Genomic DNA, 14,197 nt, shown 5'->3' with positions numbered 1-14,197 from the left:
AACGCGGGATCCGAGCCGTGTCTGTGATCTATACCACAGCTCATGGCAACGCAGGATCCTTAACCCACTGAGCAAGGCAAAGGATGGAACCCGCAACCTCATGGTTCCTCGTTGGATTTGTTGACCACTGCGCCACGATGGGAACTCCCAAGTCAGTACTGAATCTTATTTGTTATTAACTTTGAACTAGAAATAATGATATTCAGAAGAACATTCTATTATCAGATGTGTGTATATCCTACATTTTACAAATTGCATGCATATATTCTAATAGATTGAAGGGCCTCACTGAATTCATCTGTTCAGTTCTCTAGTTTTATGAATGGGGAAGGTAGATATGTATTTATTTTAGTATTTTGTGCAACATGTTATTGATGAATGTGACCACTATAAGCTGAGTTCAAAGTGAACACGGAAACAAAAGACAAATTTAAGATTTTGTTTTTAAAATGATTCTGGAAGAATTTGTACTTCATACCAACTGGGAATTGGTATATATTTTTTTTATTTTTTAAAGTTTTGTTGAAGTATAGTTGATTTACAAGGTGATAATTTCTTCTATACCACACAGTGATTGAGTAGTAAGTATAGACACATACATTCATTTTCAGATTCTTTTCCCATATAGATCATAACAGAATATTGGTAGAGTTCCCTTTGCTGTATAGCATGTCCCTGTTGGCCAGTCATTCTCTATACCATAGGGTGCATATGGCAATCCATCCCTCCCTGCTACCACCTGTCCCCTTTGGTACCCATGAGTTTGTTTTCCAAGAATGTAAGTCTATTTCTGTTCTGCATATAAGTTCATCCTTTTTGAAGATTCCACATATAAGTGATACCACCTGATGCTTGTCTCTCACTGTCTTACTTCACTTAGTATGAAAACTTCTGGGTCCATTCATGTTGCTACAAATGGCATTATTTCATTCTTTCTTTATGCCTGAGTAATATTCCATTGTATATATGTATCACATCTTCTTTATCCATTTGTCTGTCAATGGACATTTATGTTGTTTCCATGTCTAGGATATTGTAAATAGTGCTGAGTGAACATTGGGGTACATGAATATTTTCAATACACATAATTATAAATGTCGAGTGTAGTAACCTTTAAATTTAAACTCCTCGAGCTCTCTTGTGGTGCATCAGGTTAAGGATCCAGCATTGTCACTGCAGCAGCTTGGGTTCCTGCTGTGGCTCAAGTTCAGTCTCTGGCTTGGGAATGTCCACATGCTGCAGATGCAGCCAAAAAAAAAAAAAAAAAAAAAAATTCTTCTAACTTACATTCTGGTCTGTATTTCAGAAACTTCTTTATGTTCAGTTTTTGTTTTATTTTACATTGATAGATGATTCCCCTTATTTATATTTTTTTTCTGTGACCATGAGCTGTTCTGTGCTATATTGTAAAAACGAAAAAATTAAGTGAGAGATATTTGCAACATATAACAGGAACAAGATATGCTACCAGTTTTATATACTTTTGCACAAGTCATTTTCCTACAAAGCAACACATTATCTACTATTATTTCAGAAACAGAAAAAAAATTGGAGATTAAATACTGAATTTGAATTGATATATATGAATCTGAATTTCCTTTAATATATGAATTTTTAAATAGTCTACATATAGAAGTTAAATTTGTATTTTTACAATTCTGATTATTGTTTCAAAATTTCAAGAGCTGGAGTCTTCCTTCAATTTAAAAGGCACTTTTTTTTTTTAAATAAGACAGTAATTGGGAAAAAAAATTTAATTTGAAAATGTACTTGGAGAATTTAATTCATTTACATAAAGGGCTTTGATGTTTTTAATAACTAACTGCCCAATAAATCTTACATTGGTTTTGAAAGTTACAAAGAAAAAAAAAAAAAAAAAAAAGACTTTATTATTAAAAAGGAAGATCGTCTGCACCCTCTGCTGGTATGTCCACACAACTGCAGGTTATTTATTATAAACTTGGTCATTTCTATATTAGTAAAAAATACAAATAGAATATAAGGCAAATCCAGTGATTTTAACATTTCATAGACAAATAAACTGTTGTAAATGTCTGAATGAAGCATGCATTTAAACTAAGGAAATATAAACTGACTTGTTCAGTTAGTTTACTAGACCTGGAAAAAGTATGTAATGACATTAATTTATTATTATTATTAAAAGTTATAATGTCATATGTATCCAAATCATATAACTCAAATTTATTAGCCAACTGTATAATCCATTGTGGTTTAATGTTTGTATTATGGAAATACAAAACATTAAAAAGATTATGAAAAGTCTGGAATAAATCATTTGTGTTTGAACAACATTTACATGGATTAATATTTTACCTACAAAGCAACATATTATCTACTATTATTTCAGAAACAGTGAGAAAAAATATTAGAAATTAAATACTAAATTTGAATTGATATATATGAATCTGACTTTCCTTTAATGTATGTCTTTTTATATAGTCTACATATAAAAGTGAATAAACTCTTATTTTTACAATTCTAATTATTGTTGCAAACTTTCAGGAGTTGGAATCTTCCTTCAACATTTAGATTAATTATCATATATTAAAGGAATAATGAGTTTTTTTTAAAAAGATGGAAATAGCTTTCAATAGTGAAACAAACAGAATTTGAGCTTTTTAGAAAAGTGAGTTTCAATTTATAAACATACATTTTGGACTGATGTTCACATACAATATGAATTTTTTTGTAAAAAACCTAGATTCATGAAAAATACAAAGTCTTTATATGAATGTAAGGATTCTTAGCACTTCCATAGGTCTTATTTATTTAAATATTTTGTGTTAAAATATGAAAGATCTGGAGAGATTATTAAAACACTCAGAATTGATTTTTTTTTTTTTTTTTGTCCACACCGAGGTGTGTGGAAATTCCAGTGCCAGGGATTGAACCTGTGCTACAGCTGCAACCTGAGCCACAGCAGTGATAACACCAGATCCTTAACCCACTGTGCCACAAGGGAACTCCCAGATTGATTTTTATCTATTGTCAAATTATTTCTATTAGGAAAAAAATAACATTTCTCACATGCTTATTCTCTTTCAGAGGTAGCTAATATTATTGATTTTGGTGTACCCTTCAAGTCACTTTTAACACATTTATATGACTGTAAACTTTAGCATTATGTAATTTTGATAGGCCGTATGTCTTTTTACTATCTTAATTTTAATTCTGTTTTAATTATAAAAGTAATTCACGAATTCATTTTCATTGTTAAATCTTCATATTACAGGTAGCATCCCCACTGATGACAACCCCCAATACCAAGGCCCTCTTGGAGGATAATTCCTGTTCACCCTTTTACACTTCTTTTTCTTTCGCTACTGACTTCCATCTACTCTCTGGCCAAAATCCATTCTTTCCTTCTATGTTTCTCTTCTCCCTCTGTTGACTCTTCTGATCACTAAAGATCTAAGATTTTATCTGGCTGGGTCTCAAGATTACATGCCTTTCTAAATATGTATCATGGTCCCCGTCCTTCTTTTAATTCAAACAAGGAATTCTCTGCTTCCTTAAATCCTGCTAGAATAATTTGAAATGTATTCCCCCTCCCTGTTGTAAGATTTCCCATTATCTGCACTCACTTTCTCTTTTAACTAGATTGATTTATTGATTTATAGATCCAGTCAGAAGCAGTCTATTTCTGCTTACATACCCATTTTTAGAGTCAAATCATTTTAATATAGTCAAGCATTTCTGATATAAGCAATTATTGTTTGTATTTTCTTGTTTATTTGTTGAAAAATAACTTAGTGTACTCCATGTGACTAAAATATATGCAAATTTAACACACTGTTAATTAAATATATCCAATGAATTATATGATTTCTAACTCTGGCTGCCTTTGGTGACATTCTCATTCTCTTCCCTGTGACCAGTCAGTAACCGACTGGGTCCTGAGCAATCATCCTTTCAGTGTATCTCGTATCGTCCTCACTGACCCTGCTGGTTGAAGTGGCTCTTGTCAGTATGTGCGAGTGATTTATTTGTTAAAAAGTCTCCATTATTTTCCCATTCATTTAGAAGAAAATGATAAAATTTTTTGGAAATACATTTAAAGATAAACTACACTATAGGTAAAGTAAAATTGGGAGTATGCAATTAATAGATACATGCTACTATATATAAAATAGATACTCAACAAGGATTTGCTGTATAATACAGGGAGCAAATTTCAGTATCTTGTAACAATCTATAATGGAAAATAATATGAAAAAGTGTATAATTCAATTATTTTGCTATATGCCTGAAACTAGCACAGTACTGTAAATCAGCTGTACTTCAATTTAAAAAGAAAAAAAGGATATTGAGTTGTAAATTGCATGAGTTTAGTAATAGAAAGAGCCTATCCTGGAGGGTTTCCAGCTAAGGCTAACAGCTATCAGGTGTGAGCCTCATTAAAATCTGCACCAAAATGATTAGATAAGCCTGTCTGGAAACGTCTTCAAGCTATTATCTACTTAATTTTGGTAAAAATTGATCAAAGTTGGAATTGTTGGTGGCTCAGTTGGTTAAGGATCCAGGGTTGTCGGTTACTGCTGGGGCGTGGGTTCAATCCCTGGTGCTGGCAACTTCTACATGCCATGGGCATGGCCAAAAAAATTGATCAATGTCCTTTGATATGTTTACTTAATGTTGAAACTTGTTACCTAGTTTAATTTTCACCATGAATCTTTTTAGTGTGGTCATTTAGGTACTACCTGGTTACTTTCTGATATCTTTTCTGAGAAAGAGTAGACCTGGGACTGGATTTGACATATGCAACATTCCCCACAAACTCTTCAAATATTGGCCATTGTTTTAACATTCCAATAAAAATTTATACCTTCGGGTTATCATAGGAACTAGAATACTCAATTAATATACTTCCCCTTTTAGGAGTTTTAGGTGATTTTTAAATAGTGGTATAGATTTTGATAAGTAGTTAGTTTTCATAATCACTCTACGTGCTGTGCCATCAGGCACTGCTTGCTCGAATGTATTTCATTAGAAAAGGAAGAAAGTGCAAATTTACTCTGTACCAAGCAGTTTTAAGTTTCTCTCTGATATTGCACTTCCAAATCCTTAAAGAAAATCACTATCAAGTAATTATTGTCTTTGATCTAGCTCGTGCTGCTAGTAAGTGGCAGAGCTTGGATTTGAAACCAGAAAAAAATTATATGCTGATTGCATGTCTGTATCAAAGACCTTTTTTGTTTTAGCCTTGCTGTTGCAATAGTATACCACCAGTTTGGGGAGAGAGACAAATAAGGATATTTAACACTATCTCAGATGTGGGATATCACATGATTCTATCGTCTTTGACTCATAGTGAAAAACTATGAATACTCTCTACATTATAGGAAAATAGAAAAATGACAAGAAATAAAAAATGAAGGTGTTTTGTTCTCTTTATACTGCTTGCACAGATAGACATACATATGTGTGCATATGGTAATCAGCTTCGAAGATGAGAGCTATGAAACCCTGCAAAGTTATTTTATGCTTTTGATTAATATCTTTGGAATTATGGAGACAAGTATAATTTATTCAGTATACCTCACTACTTGAGTGTATTTAACTTTGACTCTAATTTTTTCTTCCTTTCTTTCTATGTTTCTCTTCTCCCTCTGTTGTCCCTCCCTCCCTTCCTTCCTTCCTCCTTCCTTCCTTCCTTCCTTCCTTCCCTCCTTCCTTCCTTCTTTCCTTCTTTCTTTGCCTTTTAGGGCCATATTCATGGCATATGGATGTTCCTAGGCTAGGGGTCAAATCAGAGCCATGGCTGCCACCCTATGCCACAGCCACAGCAACCCAGGATCCGAACCACTTCTGCGACCTACACCACAGCTCATGGCAACCCTGGATCATTTAACCCACTGAGGGAGGCCAGGGATGGAACCCACTTCCTCATGGATACTAGTTGTATTCATTTCCGTTGCACCACAACAGGAACTCCCTAAGTTTAAATAGATCACATTTTAATGATTCCTGTAATCTCTTTAACTAGAATCCATATTTTTCTTAACCATGCCAATTAAGAAATTTGGCTCTAATTGTATTCAGAATAGATCTAGTACATAATGCTGTGGTCTATTACGGGTAATGATAGTGTTTGCTAACGTTGTAGAGATTATGGAATAAAGTACTTTCTGGGAGCTTTTTGTTAAATCGTGGTGCTTAAGAACTAAGGATACTATTTCTTCCATCAAGAGTAGACTGAGTTTCACACCTCTTCTAACAATCAGTATGCATCTGGGGAGGTAGTATTGTCAATAAGTCAGTGTAACGTGTTTATTTTAACAGCATTAGAAGTGTAAATAGAAGACACTCTTCTTACATAAGTAATTTGTTTTTCCAAAGAAAGTTTTTATGTTAATAAGGGTCCCTGGACAATGGGCAGGTCTAGTTCAACCTGTATGTTTTAGGACCTATTATGATTAAAGTGACTATGACCTCTGAACCAGAAAACATTAGATAAGAATTGAGAAAATGTATCTTATCTGATTTGGAAATTTATAAAAATGATGAAAATATATACAGGATTTGCTATGGAAATTGTTATAATGAATTTATTATAAAAACAAAATTGTGTTGTAATGTATTTCTTTCATGAATAAGTTTGATTATGTGATATATTGTTATTGAACTTGTTAGCATTGTTTTTAAATGTTAGCAAATTTTATATAATTGAATATTACAGTTTGAAAGGCTTTCAATTAACTTGTGGCTCTAAAAGTTGTAATTCAACATAATTAACCTCAAAATTGTAGCATTTATTTTTGATAGTGAGACAAAATATGTTTAAGTTTGAAATACTAACATGTTCAAGTTAAAACTCCATCTTATGAAATCCATTTATTCTACAGTGTATTCGGCACTCTGGTCTCAAAGCAAAGCAATTAAGGCCTTTGCCATTAGGAAGCTTAAGGTAAAATTGTAAAGTCAGATAAATAAACAGATGTTTACAATGCAAGGTAATGTGTGAGGACATGTAACGGAGTACTAAGTCCAAAATGGAAGAGAGTGGGAAAGGGGGTCCTAGGGGCAACTGGAAGGGGCCGTGCTGTGGAATAGGAATTTTACCACATCACAGTTACTGGAAGAGCATTCCAAGAGCTGGACCCACGTCTGCTGAGGCCTTAATGGTCCAAGGGAACAGAAAGTGGCACGTAGTAATCAGTGCAATCTAGAGAATGAAATATGAGGAGAGGAATAAGAATCTGAAGACGTAGAGAAAGCCAGACTCTAGAGAGTCTTTCTAAAGAACATGGATAACTCCAGCCTATAGATTGGAATTTTGTCTTTCTCTCATTTAGCGGGAATAAAGAACTTCATTTAAAAGACTCTGCAGATAAAGTGAAACATAAGAGTTTTTAATCTCTCATAGATTTTTTATCTACTCCATGTCATCCCAGTCAATGTATAAATATTTCTGTGCACCTATGATGTTTTTTACTTAAAGAAATTAGGACAGATGTATTGGTAGCAGAAATGTATTATAAATGAAGTCTAGCTGTTTTCATTGAGAATATAGGAAGAGGTATATTTACCATAATTCTTTTTTCCTGAATTTTTTCCATTCGTTAAATTATTTGAATACTTGCCTAAGAAATATAGGGTTTATTCATTCTTTTATCTTCAAAAGCTGATACAAATGCAAGAAAAACTGAAGAAAAGACAAGAAATGTTTCAATATACCTAAATTCTGGAGATATTTCAACAATAATGCAACTATCTTTATGTTAATGCATTGAAGGCCATAGGTTCACCACCAAATGCAAATCTTTGTGGTTGATAATGTCCTAATTAGCGCAAAATTATTCAGTGGGCAGTGAATGGAAATAACTCTTGCATATAAATTAAAAAAAATCACAGTTAAGAATGATGTTAATTAAAGCATTATTAAAGAATGAAATCATAAACAGAATTGTATTATTTTTTACATCCCTTTCAGAACATCAAAGCTGGGAGGAAAATGAGATAGTTTTAAATATACTTATTTACATTTTAAGCTCTCTTCAGCCAAAGCCTTACAAGCATATTTAAATGTCTTAGAAGTGGTTCACGTATAGTTTGATTTAAATCCAAATTCAGTGAATGCAATTGAGGATCATCCAATAAAAATCATAGACTGCAAATCAATTTTATATCATTTAGAACAAAATATGAAATATTTAAGGATACATATCTGAAAGAGAAAATATATTCCTTTTTGTCATACCCTTCTTCCAGGACATGGCAATATTGTACTTGGTCAATCTCAATATATCTGTAAGGATGACAAAATGGGGGGCTTGTCATTTTATCTGGTATTAGTTATTACTATATAGTTTTGGTTACCATGAACAACAAAATGAAACAGTACGATTCAAGTTGACAAAGGGAAGTGGGCACATTATAGTTTAGCAATTAAGTGAAATTTAGAAACAGAGCAAGACAAAACAATGTAGGAAGCAAATCATGGCCCATTATAAAAACCAGTGAAAACTGGAGTCACCACAGTAGAAAGATCTACCTTACAACTGGGAGTTTCTGAAGTGGAAACACACATGGGCCTTCAGCAGCATTAGCTCCTGGCTCTTCACTCGAGTGAAATGAGTATATATCACGCTGATTGTGAACTGACTCTGTGGTTAAATAAGCCTTAGTTTCTTAGTCCTCCTTTACCACATATCAGCTGAGTGACAGGCAACTTACCTTTCTGCTATAAAATGCCCATAATAATACTGTCTCCTATAGTTATGAGCATTAAAAGAGATAACCCGTTTAATGTACCTGGTACATCACAGTTAATGAACTGTAGCTGTCACCTTCCCTCCTCTTCCCTTTCCTTTGTCTTCATCATGAGTACCCTGACATTAATATGGTTCATAAATTTTCTGTTCTCCTGCTTCTCTCTGTCTGTCGTCTCACTTGTCTCAGCTTTCATTCATCTTGTCTTCAACACATAGCTGTGATTTCCGCATAACTTTATCTTGTTCATAACTCTATATCCTTTAGGATGTGATTTACTTTCCTCTACCAGTGATCTGTTTCTAAATTTCTTAGATCAGACTCCAAGGTTAAGAACCTGTCCTCACTGGTTTTTCTCGGAGTGGAGATTCTAGGGTCAGGTCACACCTTAGTCTAGTCTGTGATTCTGTTAGGCTGAGGTCAGTTACTTGTTGAGTTCCGTGGTATGCCTGGTGTTGGCTAGGCGAGGTGAGACATTTTACCAGAAGGCAAAGATTATGGCTGTCACATGCCTACGGAGTCTAATCAAGTAAACAAAGAAAGTTAAACAATTTACCAAATAATAGAATGCATGTGAGTAGTAAGGCTGGGTCTTCAATAATGATCTTGCATTTCCCAATACAGCACTCTTTTGAATAAACTTTCAGTACTCTTGGTCATCTTAAAGTGTTTGTACCATTATAAAATTTCTATACAAATTCTTGGATATTTTGCTACATAGAAATTCTGAAGATTCCTTAAGTCTCAGATATTTACTGTTTATTATTTTAGTATGAGCCAGATTCTATGTCACGAATGAAAAACCAGTGATTTTTTTGAAGTGTCTCATTTATAATTAAATTCTAGTAACCTGTTCTATTTGTTTTAACTTTTCTCAGGCTGTGAAGTTGGCTATCACAGTGCGAGCCTTGGAGTCCCAATGGGGGACTCTGGATCAAGAAGGTCTACCCTGGTCTCCCGGTTGCCAATATTCAGAAGGAGTATTAGCAGGAAACATGATTCTCTTCCTTCCTCACCCTCCTCCAGTAACACCGTTGGTGTCCACAGTTCCTCTCCTTCCAGCACTAACTCAAGCTCAGGTAGTACAGGTAAACGCAGGAGCATCTTCCGTACTCCTTCCATCAGCTTCCATCACAAGAAGGGAGGTGAACCCAAGCAAGAACCTACCAACCAGACCCTTAGTATTTCGAATGGTGCTCAGCCTGGTCACAGCAGTATGCAAAAACTGAGTTTGGAAGAACACATTAAAACCAGGGGAAGACATTCTGTTGGTTTTAGCAGTTCACGAAACAAGAAGATAACGAGATCTTTGACGGAGGATTTTGAAAGGGAAAAGGAGCACTCGACTAATAAGAATGTCTTTATAAACTGCCTCAGTTCTGGCAAAAGCGAGGGGGATGATTCTGGATTCACAGAAGAACAAACTCGCCGTTCTGTTAAGCAATCAACAAAGAAGCTTCTTACTAAATCTTTTTCATCCCACTATAAATTTTCTAAGCCTGTTCCACAGAGCCAATCCATTTCGTTGGTACAACAATCTGAATTCTCACTGGAAATTACGCAGTACCAAGAGAGGGAACCTGTATTGGTAAGAGCTTCTCCATCTTGTTCTGTGGATGTAACAGAACGGGCGGGAAGCTCTTTGCAATCTCCGTTGCTTTCTGCTGATCTTACTACAGCTCAGACTCCTTCAGAGTTCTTAGCCTTGACTGAAGATTCTGTGTCTGAAGCAGACGCATTTCCTCAAAGTGGAAGCATGGCATCTCACTGTGACAACTTTGGCCGCAATGATTCTACCTCTCAGATTTCTCCCAGTCCTGCTGCTGTTACAAAGACAACAATAGACCTTATGGGAACTGTTCCCTGTGCAATTACGTCTCCTGGAAAATACAGGTTAGAAGGCCGATGTAGCACTGAACCTAATTCCTTACCAGAAACCTCTGCTGCTAATCAGAAGGAAGTGTTATTGCAAATCACTGAACTACCTGTTATGAATGGGAGAGACTCAGAGACGCACCTGTCAGCAGATACAAAAAGAGGAGAGCATATGGTGATACAAAATGGTGAAACAATGTTGGCAACAAGCTCCCCAAAGAAACTTGGATTTTATGAGCAACATAAAGCAATAGCTGAGCGTGTTAAAGGGATCCATCCTATTTCAGATTCAAGGATAATACCCTCTTCTGGTGATCGTCATATTTTTAACAAAACGTCATGTGGATATGATGCAAATCCTGCCAAAGGTATGCTGATTTTCTCTATAGGATAAATGATAGGAATTCTAATTTTCATTATAAGTTATTAAATTTTCTTGTTCATCTCATGAATGAAAAGTACATTTACTTAGTTTTCACTCTAATAGTCTTTCCTATTTGTAGTTTGAATTTATGATTTATAATTATTTTCCTATTTATAATTTTAAATCATTTCTCTGTTTAAGCTAACTTCAGTTCTATCATGCCGGAAATGTAATTCAGCCATATTACTCATTTTTCTTAGTTGCGTTATCCAGACTCTGACCTTCTAAAGAAAGCAGAAAGAAGTTAATTTTATTTGCAATGAAGCTTTATCTAAAATAAAGATTTTTGTTTTACAGTTCATGATATAGTATTTCTATTTCTTAGTTAAACAATAGACATATTCTGGCCAAAATCATTGTAAAAGAAATTTGTATAATTTAAATTCTATTTCCTATTTTAGCAAAGCTTTTATTATTAAATAGGACCCATGTTTTTGCACAAAAAGGGGAGGGAAGGTTGATTTACTCTAGTCTGTTATTGAATAGAAAACTTTTTTTTTTTTTTTTTGTCTTTTTTGTTGTTGTTGTTGTTGTTATTGTTGCTATTTCTTGGGCCGCTCCCGCGGCATATGGAGGTTCCCAGGCTAGGGGTTGAATCGGAGCTGTAGCCACCGGCCTACGCCAGAGCCACAGCAACGCGGGATCCGAGCCGCGTCTGCAACCTACACCACAGCTCACGGCAACGCCGGATCGTCAACTCACTGAGCAAGGGCAGGGACCGAACCCGCAACCTCATGGTTCCCAGTTGGATTCGTCAACCACTGCGCCACGACGGGAACTCCGAAAACTTTTTTTTTTAATGTAAAATTTAGTTCAAGAGAATTGTTGAGGATATACCACCAACTGGGATGATTTGACCTTTTTTATGCTTTTTCCTTTACTGTGATTATTACTGCCACAGCTGCTGCTTTTACTACTGCCAACACTAACTGTTTTCCCAACCTTATGGCCCATTTACTGTTCTCTACCTTTTAGATACATTAATGTATTGTATCTGGAAGTGATCGAAAGCTTTACCATTATTGTAATTCATTCTGCAGGAAGATGATTGGAGCACAGATAGGTTAAGTAATGTTTCCAAAGTCACAAAGTTAGTGAGTACTTTTTAGGATACAAGCCCCATGAGGTAGTCACTCTTATGTTCCCTATTTGACACATGAGAAAACTGAGACCAAAGGATCATATAGCCAGTAAGTAGCATAGCCAAATTATAATTATCTCAATCCAAAGATCAGGCTTTTGATGAATTGGCTGTGGTACATGTCATGAACCAAGCTTTTTTTTTTTTTTTTTTGCTTTTTAGGGCTGCACCCACGGAATATGGAGGTTCCAAGGCCAGGGGTCAAATCTGAGCTGTACTGCTGGCCTACGCCAGAGCCACAGCAACTCAGGGTCCCAACCATGTCTTTAACCTACACCACAGCTTACGGCAATGCCAGATCCCTAACCCACTGAATAAGGCCAGGGATTGAACCTGCTTCCTCAGGGGTGGTAGTCAGATTCGTTAACTAGTGAGCCACTACGGGAACTCCCCCAGGCTCTTTCTAATACAATCAGGCTCTTTCCAGAATGTTAAGCATTATACTAAAATATTAAATAAAATTTATAATGTCAAATTATATATTATGTAATGTCAAGAATCATAAGTTTATCTCACTTGCCTAACTAGTCTCTCTCCATGAATATAGCAATTTTAAAGTTTTAAATATATGAACTAATTTTCCAACTGTCAATATTTTTTCACATTTAATACAAGATCACTTTTATGCATCTACCTGCTTTTAAATTTTTTTGATCTTGGTAGCCTTGTTTCTCTTTTTGAATTTAGTTATATCTGCTCAATCCTTTAACTATAGTATAATTATAAGAATGATGATACTGATATCATCATGCATGCACTATTTTATTTAAAATTAACCAAAAATTTATGTGGAATTTATTAATAATCAAGGTTTAGGATTAAGTTAAATAACCTCATGAAATCATATTGTTAGCAAATGATGGACCTCAGATTGAAATGTAGGCAGTTTTTAAAAGCAATAGCACATAAAAAGGTAATTTTCCTGATCATATCTGATTCTTATTTAGAAATGATAACTTGCCTCAATGTCAAACTGAATGCAGTAAATATTTCTCTCTGTGGAAACTAGGAAATAACCGTATTATTGTCCTGATTTTAATCTGTTGACTGAGATCCTAATTGCAAGCCTTTCAACACATTAATTTCACTGAATTTGACACCATGATGCCTTTTCCTGGACATTAGGTGATTATTCATATTATCTACAACTTGTAAAATAGAAAGAGAAAAGCAAATAATCTGGTAATGTCAACAAGGAAAAGTAGGCTGCATACTATCCTCTGTTTTTATCAGTAGGAGGTACTCATCTGCTCTTCATAAGGATTTTATAATTTGGAAGTTTAAAGGCTTTAAAGCCACTTAGAAAGATGTATTTTATGCAAGAAAGATTTACTAAATTCCACAATACTAAGTTTATTCTGTATTTATTATGAAATATGTTTAAGCTAGCAGTTAATATACATCTGAACGTGTTAGGTGTACACTAATGTCAGGGTTATTAATGGACCGTTGAGCTCTCTGGCAATTTAACTTTTATTCATTGGCTTAAAAAGTTAATAAAAAGAACTGCCATATGATGGCCTAACAAGTTTTAGCCCAAAGTCTTTAAACAGGTAGATGAGCCCAAACAGAACCATTTCATTCATTCATTTGACAAATATTTTTTGGTACTGTTTTACCAATGGACACATAGCAGTGAACAAAATAGGTATAAATTCCTCCCTTCATGAAGCTTACTTTCCACTGGGAATATTCATGCAATTAACATAAAAATAAATCAATGTCAGATGGAACTGTTGAGGATGAGTATAAAGCACAATAAAGGATTGGGAAGTAGGGCGTGGATTATACCTTACATATTGCGGTATAATTGACAAATAAAATTGTATATTTAAAGTGAACAGAGTTATGGTTTGATAGATGGATACATTGTGCATGGATCCTCCCTGTCTAGTTAATTAACACATCTATTACCTTACATTTTTACTTTTTTTTTTTTTTTGAGAAACTTAAGTTCTACTCTCTTAGCAAATTTCAATCATGCAGTACAGTGTTATCAGCTGTAGTCATCTTTTTATACACTA

At 34.6% G+C, this 14,197-nt stretch overlaps 1 protein-coding gene across 21 annotated transcripts in view; it reads left to right on the top strand.

Annotated features, from left to right (window-relative positions):
- Positions 1-14,197, top strand: part of CCSER1 (coiled-coil serine rich protein 1) — a 1,212,324-nt gene that overhangs the window by 132,267 nt on the left and 1,065,860 nt on the right. For all 21 annotated transcript variants that reach the window (XR_014813355.1, XR_014813354.1, XM_021100741.2 and 18 more), the window contains one exon: positions 9,612-10,976. Coding sequence is in view for 19 of the 21 variants with exons in the window: in XM_021100741.2 (XP_020956400.2) it covers positions 9,653-10,976 (1,324 nt within the window). In the remaining 2 variants the exon portion in view is untranslated. The remainder of the gene's footprint in view (positions 1-9,611; positions 10,977-14,197) is intronic.

Source organism: Sus scrofa, chromosome 8 (assembly GCF_054392235.1).
Source record: "Sus scrofa isolate SSC_HxYL_T2T_F1_AM1 chromosome 8, Sscrofa_HxYL_maternal_Yorkshire_Landrace_v2.0, whole genome shotgun sequence".
Lineage (NCBI taxonomy): Eukaryota > Metazoa > Chordata > Mammalia > Artiodactyla > Suidae > Sus > Sus scrofa.
Note: the sequence above shows the minus strand (reverse complement) of the source record. Positions and strands in the feature narration are given on the sequence as shown.